The 24,288-nt window shown below is 36.7% G+C and overlaps 1 protein-coding gene across 2 annotated transcripts; it reads left to right on the top strand.

The window, feature by feature from the left end:
- Positions 1 to 22,865, top strand: brinp3b (bone morphogenetic protein/retinoic acid inducible neural-specific 3b). 2 transcript variants are annotated; one of them, XM_016245038.1, is made up of 8 exons: positions 1 to 331; positions 417 to 693; positions 7,086 to 7,276; positions 9,403 to 9,596; positions 16,910 to 17,015; positions 17,285 to 17,521; positions 19,635 to 19,857; positions 21,359 to 22,865. In XM_016245038.1, the coding sequence occupies exons 2-8, from the start codon at positions 461 to 463 to the stop codon at positions 22,473 to 22,475; spliced, it is 2,301 nt and encodes a 766-aa protein (XP_016100524.1). In that variant the 5' UTR covers positions 1 to 331; positions 417 to 460; the 3' UTR covers positions 22,476 to 22,865. The 2 variants fall into 2 exon arrangements, with proteins under 2 accessions (XP_016100524.1, XP_016100525.1); XM_016245039.1 differs by lacking the exons at positions 1 to 331; positions 7,086 to 7,276 and having other exon boundaries at positions 501 to 693.
- The last annotated feature ends 1,423 nt before the right edge of the window (positions 22,866 to 24,288 follow it).

The following is a 24,288-nucleotide window of genomic DNA, read 5'->3' as shown; positions in this document are numbered from 1 at the left end:
GACGGAGAGAACATCCAACCAGCTCCCCCCAAGAGAACAGAGGGATCTACAGAAATCTGACTTTTAATTCCTGCGAGAAGCGTTTCCCATAGAACAGTTTTTCCCACCTCTGTCAGATGTGCGTCAACTTCTTCCATTGCGCGCCAGCGCGGATTTGGGAACGCGTGCGCACCTGCTTTCACCTGATGTGAGAAACACATTTATCGAGGTTCTTTAGACCAATTCCGAAAAGGACTGCTTTCCTTTGCAGACAGTTGGTCGGAGGATTTCCGACTGTTGTCTTTTGGCATTTCCTCTGTGTTTCGGATACCCGACGTGTAACTCATGTCAGGTAGTGCCCCTCTTTCCGAAATCTGTGTGATGGTGATGTTAACTTGAGCTCGCCGTTTGAAAACACCTATTATTTTGAGTTGCAGGACACAAAGGGGATTTGCGAGGAGGAAGCATGTGTGGCTGAAGGATGTGGGCTCGGAGTGTTGGTCCTAGACCGCCTGACCTGATGCTCTTATGGGAGGGGATGGTGATCTGTCTCCGCTGGGCTTGTGTGCTCGTCTCTCTGGCTGTGTATGTGGGCTCCGCGGAACCGCTCGGATGGCTGCTGTCCGATAAAGGTCCTTTCCATCGCTCTCAGGAATTCATTGAGTTCACCGAGCGATACCAACACGGCTTTACAACCAGATACAAAATATACAGGTACGACAGGTCTTAGAAACAGTAATGTGAACGAATGGATTCTGAGATTACGCGTGTAATTCGTTTGTTATGTGAACTGTCGCCGAAGTGTATGAGGTCAGGGAAGATTCAAAGCTCCTTAGTCTTGCCTTTTAAACCGTTCTGGGGTGTCTTTTTAACCCGGGCTAGAGTGCTGGTGTCCTAAATATCAGAATCGACTGATTTAAGCTCGAGGCCACAGGTGACTCGAATATTTTGATTCCGAACACTAGAAAGAGTTGCTCACATTCGTAGCGCATTCTCATACAACAGTTCTATAAATAATGAATGTTGAGAACTTGAGTTGCATCGTGTATTTCTGCCAATGAAAATAGTTCCATAAGAAGCCCAAGCTTTGAAGCTGGAAAAGTATTACAGATAGTGTTGGGTAATTATTATTTCTTATAGATTTAGCTTTTTATATAAAGCAAAACAGTAGTAGCTTTTTTTTTTGCATTTGCATTTGCTAATAAAAATGCTAAGAGCACAAAATGTAACAGGCTGATAAATATGCAGTCACAATAATTTATTCAAAATATGAAGAAGGCATACAATATTTTTGTGTGAGGAACAGGGCAAAATTTAATTTATGTTTCATTGAAAAATGTCCTATCCCATTCAAAAAGATACTTCAACATGTCGCAGTCACAAGGCCAGTGAGAGAATTTGGCGTCACTGGTGTCCAAGGTGGTACAACTCTTCTTGACACTTTTGAATGTTTAAATTAGTTTGAGGCTTGAGTGTTATGGCAGAGAGATCAATTTTCAGTTAAATGTATCACAATTATTGCTTAAATCTGGGTTTGCCTAGGTCTGTTGTTGTATGACTTTAGAACCAATTGCACAAATTGATTGGACTACTTTTAGATTACTTCATGGTGATTTTTTTTTCTTCTTGGAACCACAGCTCAGAGATTAAAAAAAAAACCTCTTTTGAAACAGAAAGCTGAAAAACAAAAAGTAAATAATAATGAGCAAAATACAGTTTTAATTCATTTAATTGAACCCTTTATAGTTTTGTCATATAGGCAAAGCAATAGGATCCTCTGGAATGAGTACCAGATTTACATTTTAGTAGCGCAGGTTAAATGTGGTTAGAGAGATGTTTCCTTATGAGAGTCTGTTGGTGAAATGACACATCTGAACATGTGCATGTCGGTGCATGTGCCTTTCAGTGGAGTGTTTTTCTTTCTAAAAATACAAAATCTATATATATATTTATTCATGGTTAAGTAACTAGGATTTGCTTCCCCCCACACAAAACCACGCAGGATATTCTAGCCAAGAACTGCCGACTTAAACAAGAAGAGACTATCTGACTGACATGGAAAACAACCAACCACAGGTCATCTTTACAAGCTGTTCGAGCGGGTTTATCTGAAATGTGGGTTGCACTTTATTTTACAGTACATGCACTTACTTGTGCTTACGGTGTACTTATCTTAGAAAGTACTGGTATAAGGCTACGGTTAGGTTTAGGGGTACATTCAGGGTTAGTACCTATAAGTACATAGTATGTACCCGTGGAACAGGACTGTATAATATGTGTGTAGACATTATAATCAGAAATGTTAATGCATGCAAAGTTCTAAAGGGGGATTTTCATAAAGATAACCATTTTGCATTCCCCAAAGAACCTTTCAGAAGAACATTTTAAAAATCGAAAGAACCTTTTTCAGCTATAAAGAACCTTTTTGAATGGAAATGAAATGGAAAGTTTCCGTCGAGGATAAAGGTTCTTCATGGAACCATCAACGCCAATAAATAACCGCAAACTAACTCAGAAATCAAATTGGAATATACAAGTCAAAGATGTCTAGTTTACTTGATTGTAAGTTCCTCAAACAAAGCATATCTTGCAAAGATTTCATCCCACAGCCTTTGGCAATTCCAGTGATTAGCTCATTTTAGCAACCCTATACCTTTCAAACATGACTTTCTGTGCACCACAACTCCTGAAAATCGTGTAAAGCCATGCAGCCAATCAGATTAGAGCTTGCCTGATCAAGAAAGTACTTTCCATTTTATATTCAATTTGCAACAAATGGATTTTGCACGATTTGAGGGTACACTGTAAAAGAAATTCCGTAAAATGTACGGTAAAAAAACGGCAGCTGTGGTTGCTGGAATTTTACCGTAACAAATACGGTAGCAATGTTTTAGGCTTTACGGTTTTAACTTAAGTTTACAGTTAAATACCGTAACTTCATTAACTGATATAATGTTAATATACCAACCTATTGAAGTACTGAAATCTGTTTTGGACCTTTGTGATACAGTGATAAAGTGACATGATGGACCAAAGCACATAGCAAGCAGCTTTTAGATAATAACATATATAGAAGGTGCACAGTGTCATTCACACAAACACCAAACACCATCATGGTAACACACATGAAACTGAAATAATGCAATAAACATTCATTTAACAACATTAGATGTAACACACAACCCTAATATACAAAACTGATAAGAAAAAACTAAGAAGAAACATAGTTATTGCAACAAAAAAACATCACATTTGAAATGTAATGCAGGGAATTCTGGGAATGTAAATGTTTATGGTTATTCACTGTAAATTATACAGTCTTTTTCACTTCCAAAAACGGTATACAACCGTAAAATTAATGTCCAATACATGTAATGTCCAATAAAGTTTTTCACCATATATAGTAGGGGAATTTACCGTTAACCATTTAACAGGATTTTACTGTAGCATTTTTACAGTCTTTTACCGTTAAATTCAGTCATTTTTTACATATTATGCCTTTTTTCTCTCTCATGCTACGAAAACGCACCAGTGTGACACCGTTCCTAATGTTTACTGATGTATTTGTTCTCATGGGCTCATATTAACCATAACCAAACAAATCATGACAAAATTCTATATAACATCCCTGCTGAAAAGACGTCAAGTGTCATAAACTCAGCATAGCGCCTCAGAAATCACTAACAAATACCTTCCCCAAACAATAAGTAATAATGCATAAGCACACCTCCACAGCCTTGCAGCAGAATTCTAAATGATTATTAGTGACATTTTCCTCTTGAACTCATCTTCATTTATGCCTCTGGTTTCTGTTTCTGATTACAAAATAGCTTGTGGCTTTTGATTACATGGTGCCCTCAGGTCTGCACCGCAGGCTCTCAGAGAGCTCTCCAGTAAAGAAGCGTTTTGCCCTCTCTGGCTTGTCGGTGGTGATCAGTGGCTTAGGTGCTCAACGCTAGTGCTCATCAGGCACCTCATCTGATACTTACACCATCCCTCGTTGGGCTGATTGGTGATAATGACATCCTCCATTCTCTTCATGATTGTTCTCTGGATAGAGCTCTTCATGTGAGTGATTGGATTGGTTCCCATGAGTTTTAAACTCTGTCACTGTTATAGAGGGCTGTGGTTTAATTGCTAATCTCCAAAGAGAGATTTCTGCAACCACGGTTGGAGAACCTCCTGTGTTTCCTCCGGTGTGGAGACTAATAACCTTGTAATGGAGATAGGGAATGTGGGAAGTAGGATGAAAGAAAATAATAAATATTGATCTAATGGTGTGGTCTTGAGGAACCTGAGAAGAAGAGGCATGTTTTTTTTGCTTGCCGTGCAATTTGTACACTGCTTGGATACCAGTAACTGGATTTGTAGATAAATTATGAGATATTTTCCCATAAGGCGAACGGTACTGGCTACTAATCGAATTTGTTGTTATTTGACACACTGATATTAAATGATCTTTTACTGTATGTGATGCATGAAAAGACAGATATAAACTACCGTTCAGAAGTTAGGGGTTGGGAAGATTTTTGAACATTTATGAAAGATGACTCTTAGGTACACATAGGATGCATTTATTTGATCAAAAAATACAATAAAAACAGTAATATTGTGAAACATTATTACAATTTAAAATAACTGTTTTCTATTTGAATATGTTGTCAAATTTAATTTATTCCTGTATTCAAAGCTGCATTTTCAGCATCATTACTCCAGTCTTTAGAGTCACTTAATCCTTCCGAAATCATTCTAATATGCTGATTTGGTGCTCAAGAAACATTTATTAGTATTATCAGTGTTGGAAACAGTTGTGCTGCTTTTGTTGAAACTAATACTTTTTTTAAGGATTCTTTGACGAACAGAAAGTTCAGAAACAGCATTTATTTGCAATATAAACCTTTTGTGACATTAAATGTTTTTCTAACATTGTCGCATTTGATCAATTTAATGCATCCTTACGAAATCTTAATGAGCCCAAACTGTTAAAGTCAAAAAGACAACTGACTGGATTAAAGTTTCTCAAGATATTGTACCTTTTTGGAATGCGGAATATGAACATAAATAAATAAAGAGTTATATATTCTCATTCCATTTTTGCCTACAACCAGTCAAAAATACATGCAAATACAGTACATACAAAGTCGTATTTCTCAAACTATCGAAACGTATTAATCTTGCTCATCCTTAAGTACTTCAAATGAGTATTTTAGTATCAAATAGAAATTAAGACTATTTGTGAATTCCTGTACTTGTTGTGTTCCTTACTTTTAAATGGCATTTATCTAGCAGTGGGGAGGAATTTAACTGTTGCAAACAGAGACAAAACTTGACCCCTTGCATAATTATTATGGCTGTAAAGCGATTACAATTTGTAATCGAATTAATTACATGATGTGCCACTTAATATAATTAATTGCAAATTAATTGCACGTTAATTTGGGCTGAGGAATTACCCCCAATAGATCAACGTCATTATGTTAAATGAGAAAAGCATTGACTAGACATTACAAAAAGTACACTTAGAAAGAAATGTTTTGATTCAATATTACATAGATAATGATAACAAATGGGCAAAAATATAATAATGATAATATTATGATACTGAAATATGAAATGATTTAAAAATGTAATTAAGTACATTGGATTCATTCAGTAATTAAACACTACTGTATGTTCTCAGAAAAGCAGTTCTGCTGTGGCTTTGTTTGGAACTATTTTCATTTGTGAAATTGAGTAAAACAGACAATATTATATTAAACTTCTTGTTTATTGAACTTTTGTATAAAAATCTATATCAAATTTGCAATCATGCAAATACTCATGAAATACATTGCAAACAAAGAATTTCTAAACATTCTTGAATCAAGATGCATTTACTTGAGAAGCAAACTTAAAATATAAACTCATCTTAAATACATATATTTTTTTCTGAAAAAAAAAAAAATCTAAATATCTGCTAATTTTAGGGGTCAGTAGTGGCCTTATGGTTAAAGATTCGGACTTGTAACCTGAAGGTTGTGGGTTCGAGTCTCAGGTCAGACAGGAATTGTCAGTGGGGGGAGTGAATGTACAGCGTTCTCTTCTACCCTCAATACCACGACTGAGGTGAGACCCTTGAGCAAGGCACCAAACCCCCAACTGCTCCCCGGGCGTTGCAGCAATATGGCTCCATTGCCTGGTATGAAATTATTTATTTTATTTTATTTTATTTTTATTTTACAGATAAAAGATCATGAATCTGGAATATGATGCTTTAAATGAGTGTTTCCACACACTCATATTTCCAAAAAAAAGAAAAGTTTAACATTCTCTTTCAAATTTTGGTACAGCATTTAGTGACGCACGAGTGGAATGCTTTGTTTGAAGATCTACCGTCTGAGAGTTAGCTTCGGGGAATGCTATAAATTCTGTCAGACCGGCTTAGAACCGAATATGAGATAACTAAACTTCGAAACGGCGCTCTCTCACTGCGTTATAATAGATGCAAATGTATTTAAATGGAAAGAAACTAGATTCAGTTCCATCCACAATACCTATTTCATAGTTTAGCGAGTGTACAGTGTGAATTTTAGTTTACAGTACTTCCTTTAGTCGAGGAAGGGATTGCTGTTATTTTGTGTGAGGGCGTATTCAGATAATAGTTCTGCAAAAAACTGGCATTATAACACACTGTGCCACCTCAGCGTTTGGTTAGAGCGGTTAAACAGAGGTTTACAAGCTTTACCTTGTTCAGCGTACTAATATGCACAATTCGAGATGCACAGGCACCACACAGAGTTTAAAGGAGGATCTTAAGGGATTACATCCTCAGTGCTTTGTGGAGATGTGCTCAGATTGTACACCAGGCTCCTTGTGGAGGCTCTTCAAGCCCCGAAACAATGAAATACCACCTACCATCCTGGCTGCTCTGTTGAGCCCAAAAGAGCTTTTTGGAATAGGAATAGAGCAAACAAACATGGAGAGAGGGACAGATGTGGTGAAGAGCCAGATTGAGGAGAGGACAACATGAATGTGACTGTAATGACTAATGCGAGAGGATGTGCTGATTTCTTGAGCTCCAATACTAGCTCATACAAAATCTCACAGAAATGATTATGAACTCACAGGGAGTTCGGCCGATGGAAGGTCAACAGCCTTGCTGCGGAGAGACAAGATGGCAATGGGGCGGCCCTGCCCTTTGACCCCGACTTTATCCATAACATCAGGCTTCTGGGGAGAAGGCCGAGCCTGCAGAAAATTACTGACACCATCATTAAGAAATACGGGACTCATTTCCTGCTCTCTGCCACTCTGGGAGGTAAGAAAACTATATTATGTGTGAGCTAGTTATTATCCCTGCAAAATAGATTTTCATTCTTGCCTTGTTCCTGAGTTTGCAAGGACATCTTTATATAGTCTCAGTAGAGGTTGACATGACGTTATGCATTATTGAACACTGGGATTAGTGTTGACTAATGGATATGACACTCATAACTTCAGTTCCTGGATTAACTTAATGGGTTAGAAAACAAACTCAAAATTCGCCCTGTTTAATGTATCAATGTACGTTTCATCAGTGCATGTTATTCCAAAGAAAAAAAGTCTTGTCTTTGTAATCTTTCTTTAAAAATGCAGTTTTGTTAAATAAATTGTTTCGCCTTTAACCACTTTCCTTTTTGGCTGATGTTACCTAGACCAGTGGTTCTCAAACAGGGGACCAGGGGCCTCAGCAAAATTCCAAGGGGACTGCAGGATAAAGTAAAATTATTGTTATTATGGTCACACTTTATTTTAAAGTCCTGTTCACACTGTTAACTAACTATTAACTACAACTGTTGCCTCAATAAACTCTTAATTACTGCTTATTAATAGTTAATAAGGTAGTTGTTAAGTTTAGGTATGGAGAAGGGTTAAGAGATCTAAAATATGGTCATGCAGAATAAGATTAAGGCAATGTGGGCTATTAGTTAATGCAAACAAATAGCTGATTAGGAATTGTCTTCGGCTATTGTTGTAGGTAATTCAGCCTTTCTAAAATAGTCAACACAATATATGTCATTTGTATTTTACAGCAATAATAACCATAGGCTTCATTTACACCTGGCAGCAATAACATTTCTTACTGCATCATTCTTATTTTGTTTTACACTCATTTACCAAATTATAAACACTTACTGTAGATATATAAAACAGATTTATTTTCTCAAACTTCTCAAGAAGTTATTAGAGGTTTGAAATAAAGATAAGGGGAGGGGATTTTTTTTAAAATTAATTTTAAAATTCTTATTGTATGGACATAATTGAAAGAAGTGAGATTCCAAATGTAATCCAGAGAAATAATTCAATAAATAATGGGAAATTGTTGATTGAATTGGGTGAGAGCAAAAGAGTGCGGTGTCTGAGTGTAAAAATTATTAATTTAATTTCTTTCAGCATGACCTCATCAGATTCACTTTCATTAGTTTATTTACACCTTAAATGTAGTCAAAATCCATTCCAGACCACCTAAAATGCGTTTACAGTGATCCAATCAAAAACGGTCTTTCATCTGGCTTTTAAGGTGGTGAAGTGTGATCGGATCATGATAGGATCACATAAAATGCACGTTAATGCCAGGTGTACATGGAACCGGTTTGCTGTGGCTTATGTAGAGATGCTCTTCAGTAACATTAGCACCAACATCAAAAAGGCCCTCAAAAGTGCTGGTGGAGTATCAGGAGAGGGGTAGTCTTAGCACCATACACCCACCTTTCAATGTCCAATCAGTTTCCCAGGAATAAAACATAGTCCCTTCTATTTTTACTCTCTGAATATTCAGTTTCACTCACAAAAATATGTCAATACGAAAGTAAAATGGATTGCGACTGCCTTGTCAGTTTCCATAGGCAAGATGAAAAGTGTGGACAGGGACATCTCTGTTTGTTTAGCAAACTGTTTTCAGCTCTGAGAACTCATCTTCATTTGTAGATGTACTGCAGAGCAGTAGTCTCTCAGTTCTCTATAGTCTTTTATACCTTGCCAGCCGAGAGATTGTTTACAGTACACACCTCTTCAAAAGAAACATTCTCATTCGTCAATATCTCGCTCCATAAATAAACCGCTTTTATACCATGACTGAGGTTGAAAGTAGAGATCATTTGAAGGTCTGGCTAATGCTCCACAGGACACTTTTTGACTCTACCATTTTTTTCTTAGACGTTTATTCTCTCCAAACAAACCCACCAGCTGAGTCAATTGATTTTCATTGGATCCCTCTCACTCGGAGATGAAGGATACTCTCATCTGTACCAAGCGTGTAATGAGAGCTGACGCGTCAGATGGGGATGAGCTGCATGGCTCTGTGCGCCCCCGACGGGCCGAGACGGGGCGAGCTCATGCTGTAGATGATTAGGGTTGATTAGCTTCTCCAGCTGAGATGATCATTTTTGTCTGGCTTTTGATCAGGCGAGGAGTCCTTGACCATTTTCGTGGACAAAAGCAAGTTTAGCAGAGGTCAGCAGAATGGCGGCACATCCAATACTACAGCCAGTTCGCTGACCCTCGAAGCCCTCCACCAACTGGCAGCATCCTATTTCATCGACAGAGACAGCACACTCTGGAAGCTCCATCACCTCCAGATCGCCTCCACCGCCATTAAGGTACGACCCCCATGGTACCCGACCAGGTTTGAATTGTGTATTGTAAATAAATGCAAAAATCAATGTAGTAAATAGGGCTGGGCGATACATTGTATATTAAGGATATTTTCACAATATCTTCACTGATGATATAAAATTAGGGAATATCATATTTATCACAATATATTGCAATATTTTTCTTATAAATACAATAAGTCAATTCCACCCCCTTTTTTGCCTATCATAGCTGATAGGCGGTTGCTTTCGAAATTTCTCTCTGCACGCTTTCTGTTATAACCTATTCGCAATTTGAATAAAAGTTTTATTTTTCATGGTTTCTGGACTGACAACCACATTTAATTAAATGCAGGATTGAATTTGAAAATGTGATGATTCACAGCAATAACCATGGCAATAAATGGGAGCAAAAACTTAAGTGTATAACTGTGTCAAAATACGTCTGTGCATAAAGTCTTGGAGTCTAAAAACAAATGCATATAGACCTGACACTTGTTTACGGTGGATGAGAGAGCTCTGCAACTGAAGAAAACACATGCAAATGGAAAAAACACCAGCAAATTAAGAAAACATATAAACATTTATTTAAATCTTCAGTTTGAAAACACAAATACTCTGCAACCAAATACAGAAAAATTAGCCATCCTCATTCACTTTTAGTCAGCTTTGACGAAACTCCTCTCAGCTAGCACGTCTTTTCAAAGTGAAAGCAGCCTTGTCACCTGACCTGAATACAGCACGCTGATTCGCTAAAATGGACTTCTGTTCAAATACAACAAGGGAGCTTGTCGGCTTCTGGAGTAAAACGTGAACTCGCAATGCCTTGAAAGTGGACAAAACCTGCTTTTTTGACAAAAAGTGTTTAGGGTTCAGATCGTGCTATATGTGGAGAATAATGCACAGCATTATTTGAAAGAGAAAAAGGACAACAACAAAAAAGAGCGACAAGTGTCCCACAGGTGGGACGGTTTTTGCAAATCTCTTCATATATATATATATTTTTTTTTTTTTTTTTTTTTGCGTTATGAGTATTTGCAGCACATATTTGGTTGCATTGAGTATTTGCAGTGTGTTTTTTTTTTTTTTTGCATTTTGAGTATTTCCAGCACATGTATAGTCAAGCTGATGAAGATGTTTTCTTAATTGGCTGGTGTTTTCTTCAGCTGCAGTGTGTTGAACTCGGCCACTGTACTTCTTTCTTAATATGTAATGCATTTCTTTTTTCTTCATGTGTTTCTTTGTTCTTCAAATAACTTGCTTTGGCATTGCAGCAACCACAACTTCTTGTAGGAAAAAAATTATGCTTTTCATATATTTTTATATTTCATATTATATTTTTTATATCGCTAAGCCCTAGTAATATATCAATTACACACAATCCTAATCAGATAATATTAAATAATAAAATGTGGAAGAAAACACACTTGCTAAGTACTTTTTCCATGCACTTGTGTATGGTGAGAAATATGTGGTTAGTCGAGCCAGAGGTTGAAATTTTTCTCCTGATCAAATCGTCCTGGGGTCAAATCCCCCATTAGTACACATTAAATGATCTTTTCATAATCATCTAAAATATATAAATGGAACAGGGTCTGATTTAGCTTAATTTACTGATTGACTCGCCTTTTTGGCAGCTTTGATTAAACCTAATCATTCACTAGCTGTAACGAATCAGTCCATTGAAGGCGAGCGTAGTGAGAACCCAAGTGCAGTTTTATTTACTGTGTGATCCAAACAATAATCCAAACAAGATACACAGACTTGACTTGACTTGACTTGACTTGACTTGACTTGACTTGACTTGACTTGACTTGACAAGGCATGAACAGACTAGACTCACCGACAGTGGGTTACAACACCAATACGCGACGAAGACTATGTGAACATGATGGCTACTTATATCAGACAATGAGGGTCACATGACAAGAACAAACCAATGGGAAACAAGACACATGATTAAGACTACCAATCAGAACATGACACATACACAAGGCAGAGATACATGAGGGCAAGGGAAGCATGACACTAACAGGGTGAAACAATTACAAAATAAAAGACACGAAAACATGAACAAGACAAAACCCAAACACCACATTACGCTAGCTGTAGGTATCAATGAGCCAGATTAACAGCTTGTGCCAGCGTAAACCCTCTTTTGGCATTAAAAAAACTACTATGAGAGGAGTTACTACAGAGGAGTGAAAAATTAGGGATGAAAAGGCATGGACAGTTATTTTTAATGGACACTAACTTTATTGTATTTGCATTAGTAGCAGTTTCCCTTTCAGACAGAGGAGAGCATTTAAATAAATCAACGTTATTTTCTAAGGTTTGCGCTAGTCAGTTTACTGGTACAGTATTTGGGTCAATATTTAACATCCAAAAAGTGTCTTAACCCATTCTGCACTTGACATTGCTGCGGTAGTCGCTAATTTGCTCTGCTCTTGGTAGATTGCATTGGTCATTATGGAAATGATCTGGATGCATCAGTGTTTTTTAATTTGCACATTGTCAGTAGATCACGCACAGAACTTTACACTTCCATCAGCACTTTTATGGGGTTGCAATCTCATGCTAATTTGCCCTGCAGTCATAAATTAAAACAATTTGTAACTTCATTCTTAACATATAACGATGAGGTCCTAGTTTCAGTCCATTCTGTAATTGTCTCATTTGGACATTTAGACTTCTCTGATTAGAAAATCAAGGATGGGAGCCTCAAGATTTTATTATTATTATTCTTGTATGGGTTAACTCTTGTAGAGGATTTGGGACGAGTCATGTTCACAAGACTTGCTTAATTCCATGTCAAAAGGCCATGCCAGAACTCAAGTCTTGTATCAATGGTTTTCTCTGTGTTGTAGGTATAATAAAGCATTATTTCACAGATTGTCCTTGTTCATTAAGTCATTCTAATCCTAACATAAGTGTAGGAGGTTTTACTTGAATCAACAGACCATTTTATATTAATACTGTGCACTTTTAAAATGGATAGTTTATTCATTACCCATTATCAAAGTCCGCAAGGGAGCAATTAAAAATGAAAACCACTGAACAATGTTCAGACACTGCTATTCTTTCCCTGAATGCCCACTCATAATCTTCCTTTGTTTTCCCCATAGTAAATGAATGGATAACTGTGTTAACAGGGACTTGTTTTCCCTCATGCTAAACCAGTATATCGTTGTATCAACAGCTAACATTATGAATGATTCTCTATTTCTATAGAAATGATAGCATAGTTAATAAGTTCATAGTTAATTATGCTATTAACATAATAGCATGTTCTACTGTTAGGCCAACAGGAGACTGGTTGGGGAACACACTATACATTGCAACTAGTGGAGTTTGATTCTTGAATGATTGTTATGAATTGGTTATTTTAAGTGAATCAAAGGCACAGCTCGTCCAATGTAGTCCACACATTGTCAAACAAATGATTTTTATGAGCTTGTTCTTTTTTTTGTGAATCAAACACATACTGCTCAGCTTACTGTGTAAAGTTGTTCTTAAAGGGACAGTTCACACAAAAATTTCAGTTAATGTTTATTTTATTTCACGTAACAATTATTATTATTTTTTAATGGTTTTGGTTAATGATAATTACCCTGCTTACTATACAAGCCTTAAAGGGGTAGTCCAGTCATAATTGAAAATTCTGTCATGATTTACTCACCTTCAAGGTATTCCAAACCTGTATGAGTTTCTTTCTTCTGTTAAACATAAAAGAAGATATTTTGAAGAATGTTGGTAGCCATACATTTGATGGTCCCCATTGACTTCTATAGCATGAAGAACAACAACAAAAAAGCTATGGAAGTCAATGGGGACCATTAACTGTTTGGTAACCAACATTCTTCAAAATATATATATATATATATATATATATATAAGAAAGAAACTCTTACAGGTTTGGCTCAACATGAGGGTGAGTAAATAATGACAAAGTTAATTTTTGGTTGAACTATCCCTTTAAAGGCTCCTCTAGAAGTTCAGAAGTGATCTTAACAACTCAAAACACTTTATAAAATATATATATATATATATATATATATATATATATATATATATATATATATATTTGATGTGCTCAACAGAAGAAACAAACACATACAGGTTGGAAACAACATGAGAGTGAGTAAATCATGACAGATTTTCAATTATGGGTGGACTACCCCTTTAAGGCTTGTATAGTAAGCAGGGTTATTATCATTAACCAAAACCATAAAAAAAAATATATATATAATAATATTTGTTATGTGAAATAAAATAAACGTTAACTGAAATAAAATCAAATATAAAAAATGTAATCTTATTTTATTTCAGCTAGTTGCCAGCATAGTAGTAAAATAACTATAAATAAACTAAAATTAATAAATAAAAGTTAATAAATACTATAGACAGATAAAAACAAAACAAAAAATTACAAAAACGCACAACAAAATTACTAAAACTTTAACTAAAATTAAGGTGCAGATTTTTTTATACAAACATATTCAAAAATATATTTTATAATTATTGTATAATTATTTCATATTTTTTTAATTTATTATAAATATTTTATAATTACAAAAAAAAATCGAATTCAAAATATTACAATGATAGTAAAATAAGACTGGTAGTAACTGACTGGTTGTGCATATGACAACATGTTAAAGATACAAATTATGATTTTGTCAATAGTAAACAAATAAAAATTAATTAATTAAAAATGTTTCTATTTTTGGTTTGTGTACTATTGTTATGTTTAATACAATTATAGTTGTTTAATACATATTTAAGGCCACATATTGGCATTTGATTCTAATAATAATAATAATAATACGTAATAAAATAATCATTAAAGGAGCAGAACTGTAATTGTTAAATTCCTTATCTCTACGAAACAGTCACAATTCAGAGAATTGTTTTCTCTTGAAAGACTCATATCCTGCAAAAGTCTATAAATTGGAGTCCAAGTCAAGTCTCACAGCAACATCTTTGTAATTTAAGACGCAGGAAAACCGGGAATGATATTCAATGTGAATTTACGTTAGGTGCATACGTACAACCGCAGGCAATACATACGAGCACATTCCTTCCTCTTGCATACAACTATTACTGCCTCTGAGGTGAGTTCATTATTCAATGCGCAGTTATCAGCAGCATAACCTTGCGCCTGCGGTGTTCGTGATAGACTCCACACTGATCTCATTTGCTCAGGCTTTGTTCAAAGCGTCAGTGCCAAGTACTGCCTTTAAATATAAATCCATACTTAAACCACTCAAGTGCTTCAGATATGAATGACCCAAGGTTTCCTTTGAAAAATTCTCAAACAGTCATCAGCAAAGCAGTGACTTAATCCCAGCCAGAAGTTTTCCATCCCAAAGCCTTTTCGAACTCTGTCCTGCCACATTCAGTCATTCACAATCTCAGTCAGGCGAACCGTTTTGGGGTCTGAGCCCGTTTGCTAAGAGGATCCCAGGCTAAGTTGCTATTAATGAGGACAAAGAGCCTGTCTGCGTTAGTCACAACATGCATCACGGTGATGGATCAGCCTGGCTCTTCCATTTAGATTCCTTTCTGCATTGACTAATTCAGCTCATTAGTTGCATCTAGCATGAAGTGGGCTCTGAGGCAAGAAAACAGATGTATGGAAGATGTATTATAAGGTTAGCCGAGGTGTTAAATGGAGCTAGTTGGATGATTCTTCAGTGTTAGTCTTATGGAGGAGCAGGTGAGGGAGGACTGTATTCAAAGAGTGTTTGAGAGCATAAATTAGAGGTTTGATTATGATGCACTGCTGCTGAATCTCTCGGCCTCGTTAGTTTAGCTGGGTCTTTGGTATAGTCGCAGATGGCATCAGTAACTGACCTCAGCGGTGGTTTGAACAATGATCTGTCTCTAAACTAATTAATGGTTTTAAATGTGTTTAGAAGAATAAGGATTTATCTGTGTGCAATAATAGTTTTTAATGTTATAGATTATTGCTTATCGGGTGGAGATTTCTTTAGCTTTTCATTTTAACACGGACAATAAAAGTAGGGGTGAAATACTCGCTCTGCATTTGTATTAATCAAAGTGGTAAATCCAGAGTGTTTGGAGAGAGACATTAAGCACAGTCGCATTATTCACAGTTTTTTACTCGTCAGTAAAGCGGAAGAGAGAAGGCCAAAGAACATTAACCTTCTCATGAACTCACGATGCTTCTTTCTGGCACCTAAATTAAATTTGACCACAGGATGCCATCGTTTAAATAGCGGAAATCAGTTTTCACTACTAAAGTGTCTCTAAGTTAAGTGGGAAAAATGTGTTTTGGTGTTGTTTTCCCAGCAGTGTCTGGCTGAATGTTGTCATCCGATGTCAATCAGGACTTTTAACACAACAGTTCACACGAAAATGAAAATTCAGTCCTGAATACAGTACTGTATTTCTCAATGTTTTCTTTGATGTGCAATTAGATGCAGAGTGCAACAACAGGCCTATTGTGTTTTTGGCCTTTGCTGGGACAGTGAGCTGGCTCGTACCTCAGAGAGATGTTTCAGGATTTAATGAATCTCCCTCCAGCAGCATTAACAGAAGCGTAAGAGCCTGCTGCGGGTGTAATGGAGTTGTGATTTTTCTCTCTCTGTCTCTCTCGCAATCCGCTGATTCTTGCCCTTGACTTCATGCCGTTTGAATACTTTTTATAGCTTTTTTTCATAAATGATAAACTACCTCAGCTTTTGAGTTATTTTGCTGGATAAAATCCATAGTGTTATGCCACAGCAGAATACAGAGCTCGCTGGGCTGCACAAAGATGCAAAGATAATAAAAATGTTAATTAAATACAGTGATGTTAACCTAATTAGTTTCATGATGAATTAGGACCAGATGCAACCAACTCTTGCATCATTACACAAACAGAAGTAGGCCTACATAGTTGTTGTTGCAGTTGCAAAGGTAAAAAAGTGCTGATTTTGTGTTTTTTTTTTTTTTTCTGAAGTTTTTAAAATAAAGTGATTTAGATAATGTTTTAAAAAAGGCAGTGAGTGCAGCAAGATTATTAGGGAAATATAAAAAAAATAAGAAATATTCGGGAAATAAGAAATATTGGTAAAAATTTAAAGTCCAGTGCTGAAAAGGTTAAAAAATATATAAAATAAATAAATATAAATCCTGTGATGTAGTTGGATCTCTGCAGGGCTCCAGCCCTCTAGGAATTGAGTTTTACACCCCTGCTTTAGATGGTTACATTGACAATCACTCACCCACTGGTCAGGTGTGTTTGATATTTACCAGTCACTTAAATTAATTTATTAGAGAAATACAATAATTGCTGTTGTCTCTCTCTCCAGGTAACAGAGACCAGGACTGGCCCTTTGGGCTGCAGTAACTATGACAACCTCGACTCTGTCAGCTCCGTTCTGGTTCACAGCCAGGAGAACAAAGTTCAGTTGCAAGGTAGAGAGATACACAATCCCGCACTTACTACTTCCGACGCTACAGTAATTCTTAAGTGTTTTCCAGAGGTTGTGCTTGTGTGATGAGCCATGGTAGCTACACGATCAAAGCCTTGATGCCGCCGTTGTCTAATTGGCCTGCTAATTATACACAAATCTTTAATGTTGATAGTTGAATTGGATTAAAGGATTTAGCAACTGACCAGAATGAGGCCGTACTGGAAAAGTGGAGGCATGTGTGGTCTATCTCACACTTCTGTATTTCTACAGGACTTCAGGCTATTCTGCCTAGTTATTTAAGGAGCAACTTTGTTCAGGCTGCCTTAGGCTACATAGGCTGCAATGCTGAAGGCCAATTTGTGTGCAAAGGCAATGACTGCTGGTGCCAATGCAGTAAGGAGTTTCCCCAGTGTAACTGCCCTGAGGCTGATATCCATTCCCAGGAAAACTACCTGGAGCGCATGAGGGAGGCCTGGAGGCAGGAGAACCAGGAATTTCAAGAGTCAGGTGCCAAAACTTCTTGTGTTTCTCTTTTACTTGTGGGACATTTTCATCCCCATTACACTCTAAAAAATGCTGGGTTGTTTCAACCCAACTTTGGGTCAAATATGGACTAACCCAACTGTTGGGTTAAATTTTTACATTCAATTTTTAACCCAAAAGTTGGGTTAGTCCAAATTTGACCCAAAGTTGGGTTGAAATAACCCAGCATTTTTTGAGTGTAGGCTGCTAGCTTGCATAACTAGCTTAACCAGCAACCAACTTTACTAAACACATCCTCACTGACCAATAATTCTCTTATGTAAGGGGTTTATTTAGATTTGTATTATTCCATTTTTTTTAATAATAAAATAAATAAAAATATTTTAGGAAAAACTTAAATGGAGATTAGAAATGTAGCTTTGGCAACTAGCTAAAATAAACGAAATTTAAGTCAATGAAATTAATTATATTACAAAAATAACTTAAAAGCTAAATAGAAATATTTGTTAAATTACAACAGCACAAAACAAAAATCTTGTGGTTGATTTAGAATGGAAAAGAGTCCAAAAATATGTACAGGAATGCTGTTAATGAGATGCGGGAAGCATAGCTGGATTTTGATTTTGGTTGTTCGCAGTTACAGGTCTGTGAGAGCCAGAAATCTTGCTTGTTTGTAGGTGACCAAATACTTATTTTACCGAGGAATTTACCAATTAATTCTTTAAAAATCCTACAATGTGATTTTCTGGATAATTTTTTTCTCATTTTGTCTCTCATAGTTGAGGTATACCTATGATGAAAATTACAGGCCTCTCTCATCTTTTTAAGTGGGAGAACTTGCACAATTGGTGGCTGACTAAATACTTTTTTGCCCCACTGTATAAGTGTATTTGTTTCATCTTTACACCACACCATTGCAGCTACAGTACATAAGTGACTAAATATCTATGGCTTCACATTACCGTGAGTGCAAATAGCTGAGCTGTGTGGGAGATGTTATTTGCACCTGGGTACAAATAGACAATTTGTATTTAAAAAGAATTGTTGCCATGTGCAAATTGTTCATCATGTCACTGTATGGCAAGGTATCCACATGCATTATGAAAAACATTTTTTTTTAAATAAGTCTTCACTTTGGAATAGCATTAACATATGAATGCAAGCAGAGAAATAGAAAAAAACTCTTACATATAAAATAAAAATATATATATTTGTGTAGACTGGGTTCAGGGTTAAAATTTGTTGCAGCATCTTCCATGGCTGGGATCTGCTTTTTGTTGCTGTCTTGTAGTATGTGAAAAAACCATTAGTAAGCATTGCGAATGACAAACAGATGATGATGATGATGATAACAGTAATAACAATAATAAAGTTGAATTTATATAGCACCTTTGCATAGCTCATGGACACTTTCCAATTGAGATACAGCAGGGAAATGAACAACAATTGAATAGTACAAACAATAATAGTACAAGAATAATGCATAGACAAAAGAAAGGCAAATCAGTATGATAACAAACACTGAAAAAAACGGTAACCTAAAAATCAACCTAATTTTTTGGATTTATAACAACAAAACTACATTTTATGGGTTACTGTAAATAAGGCAAAATAATATTTTTGCAGGTTTGCAGATTAACACTATACAATGAAAATATGGCTTAAAAAATATTTTTAAAAATCACAAACTACTGTATATAGTAATTAAAACTTTTAAAAATCTTCGTTTGTACTCTTGGAAATGATCTTTACTCATTTTGAGTACAAAGTATGTGCTTTCTGCAAGTGTATTATATTATATTTTATTTTATATTGTATTATGTGTCATTTCACCCATGCGGTATAGTAAAAATGTGTGTCTGGGAATTAAAATATTTTGACAGAACTTTGACAATTGTGTGCAAAACATTCTCACACGCTGTCCAGACCCTGTTATATGGACATACAAACAAGTATTACTTGTTTTACATGTATTTAATATGAACCGTTAGTATTCAACTACCTTGAAACCAATTATGTTCCGTGTATGCTAATGCTAAGAGGCTAGCTCCTAGTATGCATGGGTCTTTTACTGACAACTATTTTTTGAAAATCTTCAGTAAAACATTGGGTTAATTCAGATCTACTTTTTCATCAGATGAGTTCCAGAACTTCATGGGTAAATTACCAACACAGAGCGCTCTAAATTCATCCAGAATCCAGCAATTGTGGAGGACAGACAGCGCTCTACAGCAACGCTACAGACAGCTAGAAAGTCGCGTTAGCCTCCTGCTCTCCAAGACTCGACGAACCGCTAACAAGCTCTTCAGCCTCAGCAAGAGATGCCGCACACAGCCCAAAATAGTGTCTCTAAGGGAGAGGTAAATCATATTTATAGGCACACATTAAACCTGTGAATCCGAATATTTTTTATTTAATTATGCAAGCTATGCAAATTAAGATACATGAAAGGCTGCAAGTTTTAGTCTATAAGGAATTCTGAATGTTTCTGCATCATTAAACCGTAAAAGTTAGAGGTTTATTGGATTTGAGTTGAAATTGTATGTTTTTCCATTCAATCTCACAGGAAAGAAATGTCACAAATAAGATCGCTTTAATAACTCAGTTGTTTCTTCTAGACAGTGATGAAATTAAAAGGACAGCAGATGACAGAATTCATTCCAATGTCATCCTGCATGACTTAATTCCTTCTGTGGAACACAATAGAGAATATTTTGAGAATTTTAATTTGCCAAATTAACTTATTTTTATTACTGTCCGAATGATATGGGGGGGGGGGGGGTAGCCCGATTCGAGGCTTGTCGCAAACTATTTTTTTGTCCAAAAAATCTTCTATTGTGTGGTGTCATTAGGATCATTTAACTGGTCGGGGGGGGGGGGGGGGGGGGGGGTGTAGCCCGATTCGAGGCTTGTCGCAAACAATTTTTTTGTCCAAAAAATCTTCTATTGTGTGGTGTCATTAGGATCATTTAACCGCTCCCAATCCAAATTGAGCATCCCCGAACTCAAATCGTAAATATAAAAAATTGTCACGCCTCTGACGTGAAATGCATTATATACTGTAAATACATTTTAATTGAAACGGTTTCTCTTTAGTTTCATACATCTACCTAATAGTGGGCAGAAAAAGACACTGTGAAGTTAAAACAAAGTCAATATTTTCCAGATATTTTACTAATCTATTTAAGCTTCAGGAAAATGACAATAAAAAGCCAGTTATTTAATTTTGCAAACAATTTGTCTTTATATTGTGATATTATTGTGGTAATTTTTTTTCTTTATACATGAATAAATATATCTGTCCTTACATTTTATAAAAGGAGTCCATCATATAAGGGGTCCTTGGCGTCAGAAAGTTTTAAAAGCAACAATTGTGCATATTTTTATTTAATGAATTCATGACATATAAATGAAAAATAATTAAAATCTCTAAAGTCTTTTGAGCTTTGAAAGGGTATCCTCTGAGCAATACAGTTTTCCTCTGGGATTGTGAAATCACTTTGAATGATTATTACACTACTGGATTTTGATTTGAAAGCGCTATTGTTTAGCCAAGCCCGATCTCCAAGCGAGTGAAAAAGACTAATGAGTAATCTATTGTTTAACCACCCACTACAGCCTCTGAGGATACTGCTGCACTAATGGATTACTTTTGCCCTACCAGTGCTTTCAAAGGCAGATATTAGCAGAGCTCAAGGTTAAAAACCAATTAGTTCTGTTGCTTAAACAAAGCTGTTTATTGACAGTCACCTTTTGTTGTGAATCATTGCCTTATGATCTCCGCAATTATTTGCATACATTACAAGCTATAAAATCTCGTTTTCTCTTGTTACCTCACTTTTTTATTGTTGGTTTTCACAGGCCATTGAGCTACTGGCTACAGTTCACCTTGTCCATCCTGTACTGCAGTGAGAATAACCAACTGGGATTTTATGCAGAGGAATTACGGACTTGCGCCTGTCTGTACGAAAGCTCCTCGTGCCAGGGTGTCGTCCCGTGCAAGGTGGGCGACGGCCACCGTTGCGCTTCCTGCTCGGTGGACAACCGCACCCGCTGCTCCAGCTGCAACCCAGGTTATGTTCTCAGTCATGGAGTTTGTAAATATGCCGTACCCAACCCTACAGACCACTACCTGGGCTTTGAGACCGACCTACAAGACCTGGAGCTACGCTACCTACTGCAACACCGAGACGACCGCATCACTACGCACGCAATCTTCGTCAGCAATGACGTTCGCCTCAATGTCTGGTTCGACCCGTCTTGGAGAAAGAGGATGCTGCTTACTCTAAAGAGCAACAAGTTCAAATCCAACCGCATCCATATGCTCCTGGGCGTCTCGCTGCAGATCTGCATGACCAAGAACTCCACCCTGGAGCCTGTGCTGTCCGTTTACGTCAACCCTTTTGGCGGTAGCCATTCAGAAAGCTGGACCATGCCCATCAATCAAAATGGCTACCCAGACTGGGAAAAAACCAAGCTGGACATTCCTTTGGATTGCTTCAACTGGACCTTGACTTTGGGAAACCGGTGGAAGAGCTTTTTTGAGACCGTTCACTTCTACCTGAGGAGCCGCATTCGGACCGAGTCCTCTCAGGGGAACGAAACGGTCTACTTCGAGCCTCTGGAGGCTACGGATGCCTCTCAGAACTTTGGATACATGAAGATCCACAGCATGCAGCTGTTTGGTTACAGCATGCACTTTGACCCTGAGGCTATCCAGGATCTGATCCTACAGTTGGACTATCCATACACTCAGGGATCTCAAGACTCTGCTCTGCTGCAGCTAATGGAGATCCGATATCGGGTCAATAGGCTGTCGCCTCCTGGACCACTGCCATTAGATCTGTTCGCCTGCCTACTTCGACATAGGCTCAAACTCTCCAGCTCCGAGGTACAGAGAATACTCACCACACTGCAGACTTTTAGTGCCAAACAGCCGTTCTACAAAGAGTACGAAGCTGCGAAACTTTGTAGTTAGAAAGCAAACCAATTTATTTTTGCCATTGATGTTTTGCTTTATTCGCTGAGAAGTGAATTTAACTGAAAATTCTTTTATGAGGAGGGGGAGCACTGTTGTTGCTGTTTGATATGAAGTCATTACTGTTAAATATTTGATGTCTTTGGTTCAAATGGTAGTTCAGATTAAACAAAGTTTTGCACAATTTTATCAAATCTGCCATGTTTGAATTAAATAAAATAGGCAAAAAAGACCTAGTTTAAGAAACCAAACTTTTTGTTATGTTTTTGTAGCACACTCAATTGCAGTTGGCTGGATCTCAACCGTGCAATGGAACATTTTAAGACTGTATTTAACAAAAAGCAGAAAACTTTCCATTCACACATTATTTAGAAAAGTGAATCCAATGTAACTCCTCAAGAACATGTCTAGGTCATATTTCACCCCAAAATAAAAGTTAATACATCTATCCATACATACATAATGTACATGCATATACAGTATTATACACTTCCATTTAAAAAGTGAGGTTGGTGAGATTTCTTTTATTCAGCAAGGATGCATTAAATTGATCAAAAGTGACTGTAAAGACATTTATAATTTACTAATGATTTATATTTCAAATAAATGCTGTGTTTTTGATCTTTTGGTTCATCAAAGAATCCTGAAAAATAAATGAATAAATAATCACCAACTGCTTTCAGCATTGACAATAATGTGAAAAATTTCAAATCAGCATTTTAGTATGATTTCCTAAGGATCATGTGACACTGAAGACCGGAGTAATGATGCTGAAAATTCAGTAAATTTAATAAAAAAAATTATTCAAATAGAAATTATTTTAATGTTTCATAATATTACCATTTTACTGTATTTTTGGTCAAATAAATGTGACTTAAATTAATCTTACACACCCAAACTTTTGAATGGTCTATATATAATTTATTTTATTAGTCTGTGTATAATGCTCTTTACTCTTTACTGTTGTTTTTATCAAAAGAAAAAAAAAAGATTTATTTATACAATGATTTATTTAATCAGCATTAAAAAGCATATTGATTAATTCTACCATGACTTATAAATGCTTTACATTTATATAAATGCTATATATATATATATATATATATATATATATATATACATACATGCCATACTCCAACTCATCCTTCAACGTTCCATCACACCTGAACATGCGAAGAGGCTCTTAACAACCCCTAAAGACGGACAGCATATGGTCTCCTCCTATTTTCTTTGTGGCAGATTAAATGCCCAAAATGCACGGTCCTCAAGAGACGAGTGCTGGCACTTATCAGCGGGCAAAAAACGATGAGCAGAGTGACCTCCCTCAGTCCTCCGCTCCGTCATTGCTCCTGGTGTGATGGATGAGCACTGAGGAGATGTAGACGTGCGGAGCTCCAAAGGCTGGCACCCTGGACAGGACCCATTATCTGAGATCCTTCTCCACGGCTGCAGGAGTCTGTTCAAAGTGATTTACCTCGGTTGCTGGGGTTCAGATGAATTTGTTTTTGGATCTGCGAAACCATCTGCTGCTCCAGAGTTCTGCGTCGTGATTGACAGCAGCATTGTGAAGTAGATTTCCTCATGTTTCTATCTCACAGACAAGTGTGACTCGTGAGGTGTTGCCACATAAGGTGACCAGATTTCCAGTGTGTCAGTGCGGTTCACTGTGGGTACAAGCAGAAAAATTATGGCATGCTAAAATGCTGGAAGAAAACATGAAAGTGCACTGATCTGAGGTTGTGCGCTGCAAGTCTGATCTGACAGGGTCACGGAAAACAGGAAAAGAACACTGAATACAAATAATAAAATGCAA

Source organism: Sinocyclocheilus grahami, unplaced genomic scaffold (assembly GCF_001515645.1).
Source record: "Sinocyclocheilus grahami isolate Dianchi unplaced genomic scaffold, SAMN03320097.WGS_v1.1 scaffold742.1, whole genome shotgun sequence".
Taxonomy (NCBI): Eukaryota; Metazoa; Chordata; class Actinopteri; order Cypriniformes; family Cyprinidae; genus Sinocyclocheilus; species Sinocyclocheilus grahami.
Note: the sequence above shows the minus strand (reverse complement) of the source record. Positions and strands in the feature narration are given on the sequence as shown.

Bases quoted from the DNA above. Each gene is read 5' to 3' on its own strand.
- brinp3b (XM_016245038.1), top strand. From the start codon at position 461: ATGTGGGCTCGGAGTGTTGGTCCTAGACCGCCTGACCTGATGCTCTTA. The intron at 9,597-16,909 runs GTACGACCCCCA...CTCTCTCTCCAG, and splicing joins TCGCCTCCACCGCCATTAAG to GTAACAGAGACCAGGACTGG. The intron at 19,858-21,358 runs GTAAATCATATT...TGGTTTTCACAG, and splicing joins ATAGTGTCTCTAAGGGAGAG to GCCATTGAGCTACTGGCTAC.